Raw genomic sequence first — 20,707 nt, forward strand, 5'->3', positions numbered from 1 at the left:
TCTGCTTCATTCCATTTGCCTTAATGCTAATGCATAATGCAGTGTACTGAGGGGACCAGCCATTACCAGCCAGGGGACAAGGCTTGGAGGAGTAACCCGACCTCTCCCCCCACAGCCATCTTCTCCCTCCGTGCTCCCCCCTCCTTTTTCGTCTCTGGGATGTCTTTTAAGGGCCTCTGTCCTTCAAAGCAGCCACTTGCTCATGCTGGATGGATTGATGGTTGAGGCTGTGGGCCTGATGGGAACCAGAATAGCAGGTGTTGATGTTACAGCCTACAAGAACAATAAGCTGGCCTTCAGCAGCATGTTAATCCAAAATAAACAGGCGCTATAGCGTGGATGGTTTTGGCCTGGGTGGAGGGATCTTCATCAACACACAAAGTATGAAGAGCTGCAACCAAGAAAGGAATGTAGAGCCAAAGCTTAAGCTTTCTTTTGTAGTCAAGAATGTGCAGCAGCACACCTCAGTCCTTATCAACACAACCGCCACATTCAAGCTTAGCTGAGCCCATTTAGTTGCCTTCTATCAGATTAGCAGAGCAAAGTGTGGCTTGTCATTGTCATATGATGTACTGTATTCATAAAAAGTGTGGCTGTGATTGGATTTGGATAGATATTTTTGCTACAACAGACTTTCCTTTTTTTTGTTGATTCTGGCAGCCCCAGTGGACAAAAGCGGTAAGGTTTCTACTGCCTTTTTTAGTCCAAGGAATGCGACTGGCAGGCACGAATAACTATATAGAAATAGTCAATTTTTTCATTGATAGTCTTGATTGTTTATGTGGGTCATAACTGACACTGTTTTATAACCAATTAAAAATCCTTGTAGTAAAGCTCCTTTGATGACTGTAGTTGTGATATCTGTTTGCTCTTGCATCTTATGTCTGTGATCTCTTTATGTAGGAGGTGGATAACGTTAACATTATGACCAAATCTATAAATGTCACAACAGCTTCACAAACTGTCATCATGTCAGAGACTCCCACATGCCTTTTGCCATTTTCACCAGGGCCATGTTTCTCTCATGATCAGCTGCCTTTCCTAAGTGGCTGGTGTCGATGGCTGTGACTCAGCTCTGCCCACAACAATGATGAAGATGAGACATCTGGAGACAGTGTGTGCCTTGGCCGTGTATGCACACACATTTGAAATGGGAGCACAAAGTAGTGGTGGAAAAGAGAAGTGGAGCAATAGGAAGAGTGGCATAAATTGTGTGGGTACTGGTGTGTATATATGACTGAGTGGGTGAGCGTCGGTGGTCAAGGTTCATTAGGGTGTCATCGTCTGCCTCCACACTGAAATAATAAGGCCCTCTCTTTCTCCCTCTCCCTTCCTTCTACTTTCTTCACCATCTGCATCACGCTGAATCTGAACCGAGCAGTTAAAAAGGGGCATCTGATCTCATGCCACCTCTCTCTCGCACACTGACACATGACTAAGGAACAGATAACAGCTGATGAAGCGACAACATTAAAATGGTAACATCAAGGTCGAACGGCAAGCAGTGCAGAGAGACAGCTTGATGAGCTGTAGAGGAGGCTTGGCAAAATAAGTGATTGAAAGAGTGTGCGGTATGCATTTCATAAAGAAACTGACATCTGGATCTCTGGATAAATCAGGAGTAGAGAGCTTGCAAAATGCAAGAAAGGATTTCCATCTCTGAACCTTTTCCTTAGTTATTAGTCAAGAATTCTATTAATGAACACATCAGACATCACACCACAGAGACGGCTCACTGCTTTTTCCACAGTCTCAACATAAAATAGATGTCGGAACATTAATTTTAGGAATGTGTGTATAGCCATTTTTGAATGTAAAACATTCTGCAGACAGGGGGAGTGATCAGAAAACTGTTAAAAACTGCTACACGAGAGGACAAACGTGTACCTTGTGTGCACGTAAACACATTCCTTGGTGTGTGTGCTGTTAACATAATGAAGGCGAGTTCAGTGGAGCTTTGATGAATGTATATGACCACGCTGACAAGATGAGGAGAGAGGGTGACACAGCTGGGAAAGAGAGAAGGGAGGGGAGAGGTTAGGTAAAGGTTCACTAGAGAGGAGTTGACAGATCCCAAATGGTAGCCTTTGGAAATGCTTGGCTTCATTGCATCAGCTGTGGAATGATCCACAGAAGACATAAAATGATGCCCCAAAGACATTTTAGCCGACAATATGGTCTCTCTGGAGCTGAAGGAGATAGTAGAAATGAAAACTAGTTTGTAGTAAATAGCATTAATACATCACAATAGTGGGAAAAGCCTACAACATTTGCCATTTGATATGAGGTCTTGACACAAAACGGCAGCATATATTTTTAAATTACTGTACAATTCCCTGCCATGATGGATGCATGCAGTATGCACCCACCATGCTCCAACTGACATGTGTTTGACCCCTATCCAGGAGACAGCACCTGGTGCCTCACCACAACACCATTAGTGGTCAACCACACACACACACACACACATGCATGCATGCATGCACACACAAACACGCGCTCTCCACATGAGATATTTTTAGGGTATGTGATACAACCACCATGGTAGCTAACGCTCAGAGATTCACACCCCATGGGCCTGACAGGAAGGGATCCATTTCCTGACAGTGACCGCAAACCATCCACACATGCAGCACATCCATCCGCAGTGTGTGAACTTCTTGTCCCTTGAAGAGCATTGAGGATTTTCGGATGGGAAAATACATACATGTATATATATGAAGACTGAGCGCAACATGATTTCTTCCAGTTTTGAGTTCTTTTCAAAAAGCCAAAATGACGCAAATTCCTTGATCCTCACTAAGCTGCTGCCATTTGTAGAATCTAAAATGCTACAATTAAACTGTGTGCAAAGTACTCCATTTTCCCTAGAGAGAGGTACCTTGTACATCTGTAAATACTTTCTGGCTATAATTTCAAAAGAACCATGACTAACCCTCCAAAATCCACTTAAGAGTCAACATTAACTATCTGAAAGTTTATTTTCCTCTGAATACAGTTGTCTACGGGGAAGAGAATATATTCATTATTTAAAATATATTCATGCAGACCTTTTATTAAAGGAAAAATACAGTTGGAAACTATTTATCTGATTGGTTAATGCACATGTGATACTACATGTAGTATTATATTAACACTCTACCTATGGCTATTGCATTTCTTTCAGCCTCCACCATTGCTGAGAACGGGAGGAAAACATGCCTGAAGCTCAAAGTTTTCGTCCGACCATCAAGTAAGTGTTTGCATGCAACTCAAGGCTTTGTAATAGAGCTTGTTGAAGTGCACATTTGGATTGAAAATCAAAACAGTTTATGTCTACCTCTCTGGTTACCTCACTTCCTCCTCAATTACCTTTTGCTCACTGTCCAACATACCCCTTTCATTTATCACAAAACTGCTTTACTTGCTAAGGAAATGTTTTTTTTGAAAACATGAAAAGGATGATAGATGGTCACATCAAATGAAATCCAGGTCACTTCATACCTCATCTGAATGTTGCCATGAGCTTTGTTGCTTGGGATGTTTAATTTCAGGGCTGAGAGGGGGGCTTCAAATGTCACTAACCTATTTGGCATATACCTCTAATGATCTCTCATTCTCCCTATTTTCTGTTATAGACAGCTGTGTGAAAACTATAGGCGTACATGACCGCGTTTTTGATGTAAACGACAAAGTAGACAATACATTAGAACCACGAGGTTAGTATGGCTTCCTGCTTTTTGAATTGTCTTCAGTATGACCTCCATACATCTGTACATGTGTCTCTGGTTCTGTGCTTCTTTCCTTTTATGCTGTTTGGAAGCTGTCCCTCCACATCCCCGCCTGATGCTTCTCTGATACTGATGCTTCTCCAGATTACCAAAGATGTGTCATGCTACTGTTGCTTGCATATTCTATAGATGAGCTATACTGCATGTCGATATATGTTTATATACACACTGTATGTAGTGTATATAATTCATTACATATATATTCATGAATGTGCCAGTGCATATGATGTATCTCCCACAGATTCAACACAGATTGTCACTTCCAACTGCATGTTTTACTCCATATCATTAGCCTTTATTACTAAAATCATACTGCCCTAATTCATCAAAATCAATAAGTATCACTAAGAAAATGATATGTACGCATATACACATACCTGTGCATATCAGAAATACATGTTACATATTTGAATGTTCTGTTCTTGTCTCTGTAGCACATCATTGATTATTTCCTGTGTTCAGAACAAACATCATTTTTACGTCTAACTCTCCACATCACCCGCATGCTGCAGTCTCATTCCCAGCATCAGCTCACCTCAACATCTGGAACAACACAAAGTCTGCCCCACTGGGGATGTATATAACAAACTGTCAAATATAGGACATAAAAAATTTTTTGTTTTTTTCTAGACATTATTAATTTGAAAATGAGACCTATTACATTTTGCTCACTGTGAAGATCATAAACTGCCATCAAAGTGAGACACACACACCTACACAAGGCCAGATTTGAGGACATTTATGAGGCCCGCTTGCCTCTCCTCCTTCCTGATCTTCTATCTGCCTTGCCATCCTGCATGCATGTTTGATGGCTGCCTCTCACCTTGCACGCTCATCCCTCGATTATGCTCTCCAAAAGAGGAGAGATTAGAACATTCATCCGTCATCTACTGTTGCCACATATCTCCATCCCCAACTACACACATACATGTATAGTTATGTAACTGTCCAGTTGTTCTCTGTTCTGTCTATCTGTCCTTTTGCTGTGCATGGTTCAGCTATTTTCCCATGATGCATCAGGAACATGGCTGCTCTCAGATACTGATGCTACAGATACAGACTTCTAGACAGACACAAGAGGCACCTCGCCTGGGAGATTGATTTAAAATGTTTCTGACGACATTCGAAGCATGATATGGCAACCCAAGTTCATATGGCAACTCAGACTTCACTGTTGTGAGCCCAAACATCTCAGTAATCTCCACCACTACTGATATTGATTTTGGAAGACGGTCAGCTTGTATCACTTTGTAAACCACAATAGCAGCTGAAACATACGAGAATACATTAATTGCATAATGTTGTTTTTTTGTCTTTAATGCAATGCTGCAAAAGAGCAATTTGTTCCATAAATACCTTTTTTTTTTTTTTTTTTTTTCCTTATCCCTCAGACGATACCAGTCATGAACCGGCTGAGCCTTCCCGAAGTGACGAAACAAACGCTGCGCCATACCTACAGAAAACAAGTCCACTCCTGGCTTTGTTGCTGGTCTGCCTACCAGCACTCTTCACTTTATAGCGCCTCCCACTGTCCCGGAGGGCATTTTACACCTAGCGTGGCCTGAATCTGCCCGAGGCTGCAGGGAAGGGGCGGGATTTGGGTGGAGCGTGTTTGCTTGATTGGGCATCAGAGCAGGCTTCTCAAGGAACCCTCTATTTTTTTCAGAAATATATTTAAGTGGTCTTTCTCCGTCTGTGAGTGAAAAAAGTTGATGTTGGAAGCGGGAGAGACAGTTCCCCCTCTTAAACCTTCAACTAAGATGCCAAATCCCGTTTTTTGACACTTAGTGATTCTTATTTTCCCGTGACTTTTTTGTGACATCCCTTTAGATCATGTTTATGTCACTGCAGCACTGATGTTTACCCACTGACATATACATACACATGTGCAGAGAGTCACAGTCAACAGCAGCAGGGTTTTTAGTTGTATACAGTAGCAACAGGGACTGTACATACCAATAAATAGCTGTCCCGAGACCTCTCAAGAAGCCTTTCAGAAAATATTTAGACGACATTCTGCTGTGTTGAAAAGCAGATTTTTGCGCCTCAATTTTACTGGGAAGTGCATTACAAAGCTGAAGGATGAAGAAGTAGGAAGAGAACGGTTTTAAGCAGAGGTCAGACTAGAAACGACAGCACTGAGAAATACGTACACGAAATACGCATGCACCTTAGCCTGCTGATCTCCAGATGGTCCTGGTTTTAAGATAGTGTCCGATTCTCTCCTGAATACAAGTGTGTGCAAAGGTGGATAAGCTACTTAGAGCAAGAGTGAGTGTAAAACCCATGGAACCATGAGGCAACTTTTTCTCGTCCTCCTTTGTATAGAGCATGCCAGGCTGCTCAATAAAACACCTCTCAAGCATTTGGTTCACTCTGATTAACAAAACAGCTAAATTGAAACTTTCTCTCCAGACACAATGTGGACTGCTATTAAGATCGAGGATCGATATCTTTTGAAAGTTGATCACACAATTTCACGGCACCAGTCACAGTCATTTTATGCAATGTTTACTGAGCTGGGCAGCAATTGTTCTCTCTGATCCATCCGAGTATTAGTCGATATTTTAGCACTCCCATAAACATTTGCATCCACTGCTTTTTTCTTTTATTCTCAGTGTTTAAAAAATGATTCATTGCTAAATTGGACACTTTATTTTTTTTTCTAAACTATTAAGTTATTTTACTTTCTCAATGGTGTCTCCAAACATTGTGTTTCTCTTTGCAGACACTGTAAACTTTGTATTATTGTATTGTCTCAAAATCCACTTAAATGAGAGGTCATGAGAAAGACACTTCAACTCTCAGTGCCATACTTTTTTCATGTCTTTGTCACTTAAACATAATCAGAGCCTTGACTCACGCTCATCAAACATTACTTTGCTGGTTCTCACATTCGGTTCATTGCAGCTGTTAGTGCAGTGTTTACAGGACTAATGCATAGCTCCAATTAGCTGAAAACACTCTGCAAGAACAGAGAAACTACCCATTTAATTGAAGGCATTGCACAATTCTATTTAGTCTTGTCAGGTTTATGTTAGCACTTACATTCAGATGAATTCACTGTTTCATAATCATATTCAGCTTCTTTCGGCTCCCACAGATGCACATGGCGAGTTAGCATAAAGAATGCTGTTATGTATTTTTTTCAAATGGAAGTGACTTGTTGTCTTTGCTTTCAAAGACATGTAGACAAATAGAGAAATTAACTCTAAATGTCGAAGCCGACTTCCTTTTAGAGTCCGGTTTTTGTATGAGAAATAGGGCACCAATTGGTTTAGAAAAACAGAAAGAAAGAAATAGAGCAAGAAAAAAGGAGCAAGGGAGCAATTGCATGTCCACCTACAGCTCCTAGTGTTACTGGTTTAAGTGACTCTTTAATGAGGTTCAAAATGACAGGCATGTGGACTCCATGTTGTGGCAAGGGGAGTTATTTCTGGTATTAAAAATAGATGGTGGAAGGCTTGGGGGGTCTCGGGAGGGGGGGTGTAGATTTCCACCGCGGGGGGTTTTAAAGCACCAATGACCTTGCAGTTTGAGAGAATTGGTGAGTGAAGGAGACGGAGAGACGCACACACACACGAACAGATAGCAAAGGCATGGGAGGTAGCCGAAGTTAGTGTGACTACAGTGCCTAACAAAAAACAAGACAAAACAACTAAAAATCCATGCAACACTACTGGAAAGAAAAACCCACCGGATTCAATGACAAACTTATTGTTCTGTATCATTTTGTCTCAAAAGGCATGCACTGTTTTGTTATTGCTGTTTTTAGTTTTATGGCTGCCTATTTTTTTTTCCTTTTTTTTTCCTTTTTTCTTTATCCCCAGAAAGACTGCCTCTGCCTTTTGCCATTTATTTTCTGCGCTACGGTAACAATGCTATTACAGCCAGAATAGCAGCTCAGCTATGGGGGGTAATAGGAGACGGGGCCATTTAATGAGGTACTAATTTTCAGGAGAACACCGCAGGGAATGAGCACCGCATAAGATTCAAAATGGACGCTTGTCAGCAGATTAACACTAGACTTTTATCAGAAACCAGCTTCAATTGTACTCTTATAATTACCAATACTACTATTTGTCATTATTGCTATTATTACCATGGTTTATTCTGTACACACCTTAACCTGGGAAATGAGGATCAACTTATAAACTGGATACTGTGTATCCTGAGGTAGTCAACCATAAAACAAGTAGTGTTAGGTTAGTATCTGTTTTGTACCTTTCTGGAGGACAAAAGAAAAAAATGAGATACATCATTGTTAAAACTGTATAATTATTATTATTGTTATGATGATGATGATTATGACTATTATTATTAGGAAACCTTCTTGATGTAAATAGTGTTTGATATTAAAGTATTAATTTGGTTCTTATGTCTTTTCTAAAAAATGAATACGGTATTATCTCTGGGTTTTGCGGAGTGTGTACTGTCCTCAAATAACGCATTGTGTGCTTTGATCCTCAATGCCTAATGAAACTTTGAGCTAATATGAAGGGGGAAACCCGTGGGAGCTGTACACCACTGTACAGACGGCTGGACATTAGCCAAACGAGTGGCTCACCTGTTACATGTTTCAAAACCAGTCACCAACCTTCACCATCTCTTCATATACGGATCCTGCCTTGGAAGGAAACACTTGGGACTTAATGGATGGCTTATTTGTACTTTTTTGCCTTCAGTGTTTGAAAGCATGTTGGTCAGCTCCAAGATCTGCCATTAGTGGACTGTTTGCTTTTTAATGGAAGGATTTCGCCAGTTTTCATTATGTGGCATGCGCATGAACTTGATGACATGTTAAAAAAACAAAAAAAAAAACAAAACAAAAAACAAAAAAAACTAAACTAAACAAAAAAAGAAATCAAAAAAATGTTTGAAAAAGATTATTTTATTTTTATTTCTTTTGCTCTTATTTTCCTTTTTCTTTAAGACGTGTTAGATTTTTTGGGCTCACTTTCATGTTGTGTGTTTTTTGCATCCCCATTTGAGTGATGTCATGAAGCTGTGTAGTGACAGATGACAAATGTACATAACACAAACCATTGTTGTGATGTTACAGTGGGGGGGAGGGAGGGTTGTGGGGGGTGTCGGTCATTTTGTAGTCCAAAAGCAACTTTTTTTTTTTTTTTTTTTTTCCTAAGAATGACTCTTTCTGTATCCATCTACTGAATTCATCCCATGTAGTTGCAGTCTGTCTTTTCTGACTATTCATCCTCTTTCTGCTCCCCCGAGAGGAGGCGTCTGGGAGTGTATACATCAGTGTGTGGACGTTTTTCAGTGTGAAAAAATGTGTGAGACCTTTGAGTTTGTGTGCGTGCGTGTCTCATTTGCTGTTGCCGCAGTGAATGGGAAGCGGCAACCCTCTTTGGCAACGAAGAGTGTTTCCCATGCCTTAGCCCTTCAGCCTCTGCCCTGGCAGCCCTGTCTGTGTACAAGACGCTCTCTGCCATTGTGCTTTTACACAGAACGGCTGCTGGCGTCGAAGAGACTACAACAGGGGCCCTTCACTTTCTCTCCCTTTTTAACAACCCTGAATCACTTGTCCCTATGGTAGATGTTGGTCCTGGGCACAGTTCAAGGATTAGTGCACCCCCTCCACCAAATCCTGAACTGGATTGTTAGCGGGGTAAAAGCCTATCATCGATCCAGGATCTGTGCGTACATGGCCAAAGTTTCTTTTTGTCAGCTTCCCCTCTTGCTGATGAGCCACTTGTTCATTTTGTGCAACTGTCCTGTCCCATTCTTCTTGTGCTTGTATAACCTTTCAACCAAACCACCTGCTGTCCTTGTTCCCTCACCTTTGAACCCCGCTCCCACTTTGCCATCAGTGGGGAATATTTCCAACCTGCTCTTTTACAGTATATAAATGACAACAAAAAAAAATTTGACAAAAAATGATCTGTATTTGTATATACACGTGTCTGAGCAACTATGAGTAATACAATAAAACGAAAATACATTGCTTTGATCATTGTGCTATTCTTTTTCTCGTTTCTGACCCATTTACAGAGGGATGAAAGTACAACTGGGACTTGCTCGTGGTGTTGTGTAATCAGAAGCAATGTCAAATTTATCGATGCAATGTTTACTGCGCTAAACATTCCTGTTAGTAAGGCAGAAAATGAACATACTCCTCTCACTCAAGTAGAATTATGTCTCATCATGTGTCAAATGAGATGCATCAAAATATATACACACACACACACACACACACACACACACACACACACACACGCCTATCGGTGCCTCTGCCTCACTGTCTATGCTGTGGAACAACACCCTCTAAAGACAGTCCAAGAAGAACACCATCCATCAGGATCAGAATAAGACCTTAAACCTCCTTTCACTTCAGTCGGGCACTAATGAGGACACCTAATAACCTTCTGCTGGACCCCATCAGTGCCATTTAGCTTCACCCTCCATTATCTCTGGTAATTAGACTGAGTGCCAAGCAAGCCCTGAGGACCAAAGGAGGGGGAAAGGCCTACTGATAAGCCAATTGGAGTGATGTTTTGAAAATCAGTCAAATTTGACTCAAGAGAATGTAAACACATGGGTGGTACCTATAAATAGTTGGATTTGAAAGATAATTTGATAAATAAATATTCTGGTAAGATAGTTGAGCTGCCAGTATGTCTTTGGTATTAAAGGCTTTTTCAGCACCACAGTGGGTCAGAGTAAAGATTAAGTAGACAGCGCTTTATAGGCTAGAATAAAAGGCATCGATGCCAAAGACATGAAGTCTCATCCAGGATGTGATCCTCTCCAATCTCATCTTTTTCCAAAGCGGGTACTTTTTTTTTTTAAGCATCAGAAGAGCTTTATGCACGAACACGCTTGACATGATGAGCCAATTAGTGTCAAGTTGTTCTTCCTGGTGTTATTACCAAAGGAAGGCTCTGGAGATGCAGGTGTGTGTGTCTATAAAGACCAATAAAGACAAATCACTGCATCTGATCATTAAAACTGAGGTAATGATAGCTTTATGTGAAGATGTGTCCCTGACGCACTATGAACCAGATGCTATGAACGTAAAGGTCTGTGACCGGCAGTGAGTGAGAGGAGGGCACTGGGATTAGACAGCGTCCAGCTGAATCCATGTCACCTTTGAGATAACGACATGAATGCGCACATATTTACCTGTGCCACTGACTTCATTCGCTTTTCTGCCAATGTAGTTTCGCAATCTTGACACAATAACAACACAAATGACAGTGCTGAAGAGGCCACTTTAGTGAAAAGCTCTTGAAGGCATCTTTCTCAAGTCAGCTGGCTTCCTTATTGGCTGCATGGTGTTCTGTTTCCATGTGAACAATCAGTTTGATTGACAGCTCTGAATGATGTCTTCAGTTAATCGCTTCAGTGGTTTGAAAAGGTCATAAATCACCCAATTATGTTGCCCCGCTTTATGAATAGATATTTTTTTTTGGGGGGGAATATTTAAAACGCTTCCGAGGCATATCAACTTACTCAACCCCGTATTTATTGAGGGGGAGTTGAGGGGTGGCTGCTTGTGCCAGAAATAACTGATAAGCTGAATACATCTCTCAGTCGCACTGTGGAATGTCACGGTGCTGATGGGTTAGAAAGTTGGAATTGAATTCAAGGTCAGGATTTATGATTAATGACAGCTTCGACATGTTTCAAGAACAAGTTCAGAAAGAAGCACAATAATTGCAGGAGGTGGAACTTAAAATGTTGGTTAGAGAAAAAAAAATAGATCTTTGAACAAAGCCATCAGCACCTTGTTTTACAGCAGATTTATCAGAAAAGCACAAAAATATTTATTTGAAACACCTTGTCTCTGTCAAAGCAGACGTAATGCATCTTTCCACTCAGCTGTGTTTGATCAATACCCATCAAAATAAAATGTCTTGGTTACTTTTATTGTACTTGCAGAGTCGGAAAGAAAACAGAAACTCACAGATCATGATCTTGCAGAATGACTGAAAGCAGGAAATAGTTTCCACTAAACGAAGCGGACAAATAAACTCAAACCTTTTAAGGTCTCAGGCTCTAAATACCAGAAAGAAACCTTTAAACAATAATGTGAAATGCTTTTGCTGCAAAGATCTTATAAGAAATGGTCTGACGTGGGTTATAAAGATGTTTTTTAATAAATGATCAGCTTCAGATGACCAATGCTTCTCTTTCCAGCCGTCCTTCTATAAATCCAAGGTACACTCAGCTCAGGTGAACAAGGTTACTGCAATGTGTTTCACACAGGTCGTTTTCTTTTACTGATGCCTCTCACATGTTGACCTTGAGAGTTGAGAGATGAGGGGCTGCAGCCAATCCAGGGGAGGATTATGGGAAACTGTGACGCCAGTACACAATATCAACTTCAGATGAAATGAGACAGAGATTGAAAGAGGTGATGGTGGTGGTGGTGGTGGTGGAAGCTGGTGACCAACTCATGTTTTTGTGTGTCCGTACGTTTTATGGATCAAGCTTGTATGTCTGATATTGTCTCACTTTCAAAATCAAGGTGAGAAAAAGTCCTTGTGAGTCACCTGTGAAATGTGAACTATAGTGGCATGGATTGTTTTCCGTTTGTGTTGGCAGTCAGATGCTATGAAGAGCTACAAAAACAGCAGGCTGTCACACAGTGTTTCACACCAGGTCTAATGTGTTACATTAAGTATTCACACATGCAGAAATTAAGATTTCCTCATCTCCGGTGACAGCTAATTTCACACGGCGATGTGACAAAATGAATATGACTCAAAAGTTTCACAATGAAACCAACAGAACACTGATTAGAGCATGAAAAGTCTGCGGCTCGTTCGCTTTGAAACAAACCAATACACACAACTGGTTACAATAAAACAAATTACCATGTGTCAAATGGTTGCAATAAATTTTACAGGGCACATTTTCCACTGTCAGTAAGTGTTGAACATCTATTTGAAGTGTTGATCAGAGGGGTGTTGATATCACGTCTGCTGTTCTTAAGCACCGTTAAACAAACTTCAGGGGTATGGAGAAAAACTGCAACCGTGTCGAGTTTTGTTTACTTTTACAGTCACAGAATTTAATCATTGGTGACATTTTACTATGTGGATCAGATATCAGATTCAGAATTATATCCTGCACGTCTATCCACTTCCTTCTCACAGAACGGATGAGTTATATTTGTGGGGTACTGTTGTGGAATTTGAGCACACCAATTTACCAGCTTCGCCGGAAGGGAGAGAGGGCTTTGGTCATCTCATGAGCAGCTCGTTCCACTCAGAGTAAGTGTGCAATTTCTGCCAGTGCCCATTGAATGAATGAGGCAAAAGCGATGACAGGGATATTACACTGACATGCCGACACTAGATCATAGAAAAGTCTTTGCCGCGGGGGTCATAAATTAGATTCTAATGATTTTGTCATTCCGTTAAAACAATAACTTTCAAACACAATCTCCTTTTTTTTTAAGCCTCCATAACCTTTGATTTATGCTTTTAATTTTTTGATGGCAAGAAATAGTCTGACACTCATGCCATTATGATCTTGATGGGATGAAATATCGTCACAATTCATTTTCTTTTTCAGGTTTAATTAGTTTACTTTAAAATGACATCCATCATTACTGGTGCAGATGAAATGCAGAGAGTACAGAGAGCAGGGAGACTTGGCTAGAAGACTATGTCTTACAGTTGACTTCCTGGGAAATAAACGTCAGCTGCATTATTCATGAAGCCCGCCATAACTTTAATCTGATTTCTAATTCAAGGCTTTCATTCTCGGACAATATTTCACGCCACTCTTTCACAATTCTTTTGAAGCAGTCATCTCTGCAAATGTGTCTTCATGTGGATTATCACTCCTGCTCTTGATAGCATCATACTGTATTTCAAATGAGAATGCATGTCTGAGATCAGATTAGCAGACGGCTCAATTTAGTGTTCCAGCGTTTCATTAATTCAGGTATAAATACTGAAGGTTCTTTTTGTAACGAGACATTGAAATCACTATGTCTGATCATTAAAAAACACATTAAAATCGCCAGCTGGTCTGCAGTTTCAGTTATATTTACACATTTTGTTACACAGACCTACAAACTCATTGCAGTGTATGTGTGTAATCACCTGTACTGTATCAACGGACAAAATTATCCCATTATTTCATCCCATATTTTATCCTGAACCATATAAATTACTTGCGTCAATGTATATTTTAACTGTTATTAGTTGCACCTTTAGACTGAAGGCAGCAGACATTTCAATGTGTTGCGCGTAATTTATGAATATGGACAGGAAGTTAAAATGAGTGTAGTAGTATTCATGCGAAATAGTACATTCATCCAACTAACCTAACGAGTGCAAATTCCATTTTACAGACCTGGCAACCACAAGCTGATGGGCTCCTTTTACAGGGAATGAACTTTATAGCCCATAAAAGAAATTCACTAAGCTGCATACATGGAGAAACAAGCAAATTGGCAAAAGCATAAATGAAAAGTTCATCCCTCCTTATATATGTTGACCTGAGAAGTACAAGATTGTTGGCTGGTGTAAATCTTACACACAGTGCCTCTAAATAAATAATAAGTAAAAAGATTAGTGATTAAAATGAATAAATGGATGAATTTATAGGATTTACAATCAGAAAAAAATTACGGGAACTGCTAAGATGTATTAAACTGTTGTAGATGTTTAACAAATGAACTAACAAATCGTTTATGATACATTCCCATGCAGCAATAAAACATGTGCATATTTCATATTAAAATGTTACTTTTATATAATCATCTCAGACACCAATTATAAAACTGACAATTAGATAAGTCCCCAAGGAAGAGAATGGGGGTCTATAATAAAAAAATAAAATGAATCTGTTATGCTAATACTGTCCAAATTATGCATTATGTTCTTCACTAGTGGATCTTATTAAATGTCATTATCCTGAAGTACTACTGAATAACATTAATTAACGGAAAAGGCAAAGCTAATTGCGAGTTCTACCTTATATGGTTGTTTTAATGCACCGTGGAAGTGGATTTATTTATCTTGAACTGACAGAGGGAACACAGTCTGGGAAATAAGTTTTCTCTGAGCTCAGTATTCTTAGTAAAAAGCCTCAGGCTGTGGCAATATTTACAAAGATCATGCAAATGACCCCTCTAACTTCCGCCTCGCTCTGTTCCTCCCTGCTGTCCTCTTGCCCGCTTTTTCACCTACACACACACAAAAGCATGTGCATCTTCTCTTTGGCACGCAAACACACACACACACACACTCACATTTGCTTTCCGGTGATAAATTCTTTAATATTATTTTCACTTTTTATTTAATAATATTTTATCAGAAAGTCTACGGCAGAACTTGCAAACTAACAAAATGTGTAGGTGAAAGGGGCAATTTATCATCAGTACCACATCAGTTGCATATTCTGAGTCATAATAAAGACAAACAAACTATTAATAAACAGCCTTCCTCAGATTTGTAGCCACAACTGTCTTCACTGAAATCTGATCATTACATAACCAGTGCCTTGGTTGACCTCTGACTTTTCAGTCTGGTTGCTAACCACTCCTGCATTACCCCTGAGGGTCAATCCGAAATGTCAGGAGTCACAAGGTCAACATTCAAACATGGTCGTCAATGCCTGCCTGTACATTAAGTATGTGAGCCCACTGATTTTCTGCCACTATATGTCACCATGCTTTGGGCGCAGTAGATACAGACACAAATATGTGGTATGTATATGACATTATGTAAACCACATTAGTACAAATACTACAGGAATGCATTCAGCAGCAACAGGGATAAGGAAGTATGTATAAGCAGACTCACTCACTCATATACGTTGTAGGCACAGATATCACAGCTTATCAGTGTTGTGTTGGCTTGTAGCATTAAAGCCGAATACATATACATAGATTTTTTATTACTGAATGCTGGATGTGTTTTATCGAGCCCTGCTGTTTGAATGTTTTGCAAGATAGGCCAAGCAAACATGGACTAGTTCAATATTTTAAGCCATTTAAATGTATCGCTGCCCATTTCTCATGAAGTGTTGAAAATCTCTTTCTTCACTTGGGAAGGTAAGGCTGATGAAACCAAAGGCAATGGCAAGGCTTTAACATCCTTCTGGTACCACAGAGACTTGACAAAGTTAAAAGTCTTTAAGTATTTCTTAAATGGTCCTTTAGAGCAGCCATTATGTGGCTCTGTACACTGCGTGACACAACTAAGGGAGCAATTTCAGCTAAAACTCTTGTAAAGCAACTGTTGTTTTCATGGGGTCCTGTCCTGCTGTTGTGGGGATTTAATTATCAGCATTTTACGTCTGGACGCTCTTGCAAGCCTCCACCCAGGTTGTTGAAACAGAGCAATTATCATATCACATCACACTGCATTATTTAGTTTACTGAAAGCCCTTCTTGTGTAGAGTAGCGTGTGTACAGGGAAAAGCAAACACGGTGTGCATCACAAATATTTTATTTGCCTGGATCGCACTTTTGTACAGTGGTACAAAAAAAACAGTGCAAAAGATTTTTTTTTTTTCAGTTCTAGCGAAGAAAATTAAATCTAAATATCCTCATAAGAGAGTAACTGAGAGGGAGAGAGAGAGAGAAAGCACAGAAAGACAGAGGACAGATGAACAGATGTTATCTGACAGGTGCCGTAGGCCCAGCTTGGTGTGTGGGCAGCAGATATGACAGGGATTTTGCATACACTGTGTGAGCTAATGCTGTGCACTTCAGTACCTGTCATGACTGTAACCTTATGGTCAGATACAAAAGTTTGGAATGTGGTGTAGGAGGATTAGTCATGTCGATGTTTCACAGTGTTGGTGTAATGTGATCACATCAACAAGAGAGCCTAAACCTGAACAACTTGAACTGACTTGGTTTGCAAAACAAGAAATGAAACGCATTTCCTGTGTAGTGACAAATGAAAGGCCGTGACTCGTGAACAAATTTGATTGGATATTCCAGCGACATCACAAAACTCACCATTCAGCTGTTTATTCTGTTTAACCTGCCCCATCTTTGTCTGTATGCGTTGATTTGGTGTAATTATTGAAAATGGAATGATGACTGGCAGATGCCCAGATTTGGAGTCTGTGTTTTTTTAGCACTTGGTGTGAGTGTTGTTGTCCCTCTCCAGCCCAGTTATAAATATGCCAGGCAGGCAGGGCCCCCTGGCAGGGGGTGGTGACCAGCAGCAACAGGGTCAAGGACAAAGGAGGCCCAAGCCACTAGATGGAGAAAATTAAATTAGCTAACCCACCTGGAATGTAGCTGTTGAGTGAAGTGAGTGTGCACTCTTGTGTGTGTATTAGATTTTGTGCACTTAAAGCCCATGTGTGTTTAAGCTTTAGAGTGAGTGATTGAGAATGTGTTGGCATGGTTGTGGGTTTGGTGGGTAGATGGATGATGACAGAGCAAAGGTGTACAGTGTGATATGCTTTAAGCAGGCGGGTGGGCACCTCTTAGGTAGGCTTAGTTACTAATTCCGGATAAAAGCACAGTGAACTGCGGTAATGTGAGGCTAAAACCACAAACCCATGCCAGGATCTAAGAGTGTAGTACTGTACGCAGGGATCAGAGAAATGATGTTTCAAAAGATAAATCCCAGAAGACTCTACCCAGGAACTTGACAGACAATAATATTTTTATCCTCCTTATGTCTAGAAACATTGTGTGAAAAGAACTGCTACATCGCTCCATAACTGCAGGTAGTAAACATGCACATTGTTTTTTTCTTTCTTGTTTTTTTCTTTTTCTTTCTTTCTTTATTTCTTCCAGCATTGATCATATTAATAGACTCTGTTTAGAAAGAAAGTACATAACATAACACGGAATCTGAAACCAGTGGACCGGTGGGTAACAGCAATAGTTATATTTCCCTGTATATACAATAGCAGCATTTGGTGACACTTTATTTCACAGGATCTTTGATTTTATAATTACTTTTCATTTCTAAAGATGTTTTTTTTTAATGACCTATGGTTAGAATTTAGTAGTCTATCCATCTGAATAAATGTTAATTTCTAGTTGCTCCATTTAAGCCCATTCATTACTGAGTTATTAGTGGGGAGCTTGCCTACTGTGTACTGACTAAGAGACTCTCTAGATTATACACTGACAATTAACTGGGCTTAATTAATTGGAAGTGTACCAATTAAACACTGTCTTCATTTTTACACACAATTAGTACCAAATTACATAATATTGCCAGGAAAAAAATAAGGAAATGACAGACTTGTAAAAATATTCAGCCAGTGGTTTCTGTGATTTTGTGTATAAATGAAGGACAGAAAAGTGATTGACCTAGTAGTAGAAAAAGAGCCCAAGCTACAAGTGAGCAATATTTTTTCTCCTTATCTTTTCTGCCCTTTGGCATTCATCACAGAATTCATATGACTGGACAACAGCTGTGCATTGCTACTATCATTTTTTACTAAATCAGTAGCTATTTTCTTCCTGGCCTACTTTGAATCACACAGTGGTAATATATGAAAAGAGTATTAATCAAAATCATGGCACCAATGTCAAAACCTGTTTCACACAAATAATTTATAACTCACATCTAGCGCTGAAACCAGATACCAAACAATCCAATAACCACTCTGCTGTGTTTCTGCCCCCTCAGATGGCCACAGCGTAGCACTGTAGTTAAATTGAGTCAGTATGACCCTTCATGTTTGGTGAAATTGAACAAGCTTATTGTCATCGTACGAGCTATGCGTTCTGCTGAGAGCTGTGTAATGTGAATTATGTGAGAGACTAAACATCATAGGCTTGGCTTTGGTCAACTTGACCAGGCTCCATGCTGCGGTTATATCAGTGCTTCTACAGGCAGCATTTCAGTAATGAAATATATTCAGGATTCAGCAACTCATGAAAATAATAATAATGATCTAGCAAAATGTATAAAAGAGTAATGATTTGTGTGAAAAATTAATACCTATGTCAAGTTCGCTCACTTGTTTATATATTGTAAACAGAAATACACCATAAAAGTGAACTCATGGCAGTTCATGCTTTTATATTACTGAGGCTGATGCTTGACGTCAACAGGCTCTCAGTGATATCATCTGGCTTTGGTCCCTGAGGGTAGATGACTTATATTCTTATATTCATTCCCTGAATTATAATAGTCTTATTGATTTTGCCTTATTTCACCCCTGCACAGCCGTACTCATTTAGCCTATTATTTATAGAGATTTCAGACGTGACTAAAGAAGAAAAAAATGATGTCAGTTTAATTGCATAACAAAGTGCTTACTTCTTGTTACCTTTGACTAAGAGTTATCTACAGTACAGATGCATAACAGAAAAAGACTTCATACTCTGATTTTTAGTGTGTTGTGTGTCTAAAAGTTTATTTAGTGGGTAAAAAGATGATTTAATGACACTGTAATAACTATGAATCATACCCATATGTCATAAGCAAAGTGCCCTTAGATGTTACTTCTCCCAAAACACCATCAAAGCTGCTTAGTTTTAGGGTTGTCTGTCTCGACAGTATTGATCAGACATCACTGGACTGGTTTTATTAGATTGCTTTGATTTTTTTCTATTACAGACGTCTTGTTAATATTGCCAAATCAATGAACATGAATATGGTGATGCAGGGAACGTGGGCTCAAGAAGACAGTGAAAAATAAAATGCAGAGAGAGAATTGTGTGTGGCCGCTTACAAAGAGATGCATGAGTTTTTCCCTTTGGTGTGCATAAGCAAAAAATTTTAATAAGTTCTAGGTCACCTGGGAAGGATTGAAAGTATTGTGTCAAATCCCTGGCAAAGAAAAAGAAATCCTCCCTGTATATCACCACAGCGATGTGGCACACATCACACACACCAGCAGAGATAAATGGACTACTGTGAATTTTTATTGGGGGACATTAAAAAAAAGCCAGAATCGCAGTTCATCTTGGAAGCCAGAGCAACCATGGAAACTCTCAATGAAGTGTTTAAACACATGTTCTGGGCTGAGCCAGGCAGAGCTAACTGCGTGGGGCATAATCACAAACAGTCAAGTCTTAAAAGAGCTGTAATCCTGAAAGGATTACAGAGAAATAATCAGTTTATGTGCACCATTACTAAATGCGTACAGAAAGAAATAAAATCACATAAAGTGTTTTTTTGCTGCTTTGTTTGGGCTTTTTAATCTCTTCTTACAGATAATGGTGTTTTCAGTTCATTTATTTCTATCTTGGCCACTTAGAGCAATGTAATGCTCTAAGTCTTCAAATAATGCTCATTAGGTATGCAGCATTTCCAATGAAACAAGTGGAGAGAGTCTCCTGATGGAGATTGATGGCCCAACTAAACTGAATAGACCAGAGACATTTAAGTACCAAAAGGGATGCAGTGGATGTCTTTTAAGAACAGTAAAAGGCAATTAATACATTTCCAAACTGTTCTCTAAAGGAGCTTGTTCATCAGGGGTGTGTAGAGAAATTAATTGTTCATTTATCCATTTTCTAGACCCGCTTATTGAGGTTCACAGGTGGCACTGAGCACCTGGAAGAAATCCATGAGAAGCTGGGGAGAACATGCAAACTATACTCTGAGCTATGGAGACAGGATCTAGAACTATTTAGCCACCTTGCTGCTCACAGGTAACATGATATTCAGGTTCCACTTTAACTACTCTTTCCTCATGTTGTCACAGTCAAAGTGTGTACTGAGCCACATTTGTGTTTGGTATCAAATGTGACATAAATTACAAATGTGGAAATATACCTTGTCATAAACTGTGACTTGACTGGTAAACTAAATGAACATGGCGACAGAGCTTGGTCATCCAGCATAAACAATACGGGTGAGCATCTACCTTCACCAACAGCATGCTTCCCAAAATACAATTTATTAAATTCAGAGTGAAACAAAAGGAAAACCAGGCTGCTGCTGTGTTTGGATTCACAGAGTGAGACAAAATCTATTCTGCAGAAGGACGCACGCCTGCATAGTGCCTATAATAACCAA

General features: G+C 39.7%; 1 protein-coding gene across 2 annotated transcripts in view; it reads left to right on the plus strand.

Annotated features, from left to right (window-relative positions):
• efna5b (ephrin-A5b) overlaps positions 1-8,611 on the plus strand; it is a 90,934-nt gene extending 82,323 nt beyond the window's left edge. The window contains exons 3-5 of one of the 2 annotated variants that reach the window (XM_010733528.3): positions 3,167-3,232; positions 3,618-3,698; positions 5,162-8,611. In XM_010733528.3, the coding sequence (XP_010731830.2) occupies positions 3,167-3,232; positions 3,618-3,698; positions 5,162-5,289 (275 nt within the window). In that variant the 3' untranslated portion in view covers positions 5,290-8,611. The remainder of the gene's footprint in view (positions 1-3,166; positions 3,233-3,617; positions 3,699-5,161) is intronic. The other variant, XM_019266013.2, reaches the window with a different exon arrangement.
• The last annotated feature ends 12,096 nt before the right edge of the window (positions 8,612-20,707 follow it).

The sequence above is a fragment of the Larimichthys crocea genome, chromosome III (assembly GCF_000972845.2).
Source record: "Larimichthys crocea isolate SSNF chromosome III, L_crocea_2.0, whole genome shotgun sequence".
Taxonomy (NCBI): domain Eukaryota; kingdom Metazoa; phylum Chordata; class Actinopteri; family Sciaenidae; genus Larimichthys; species Larimichthys crocea.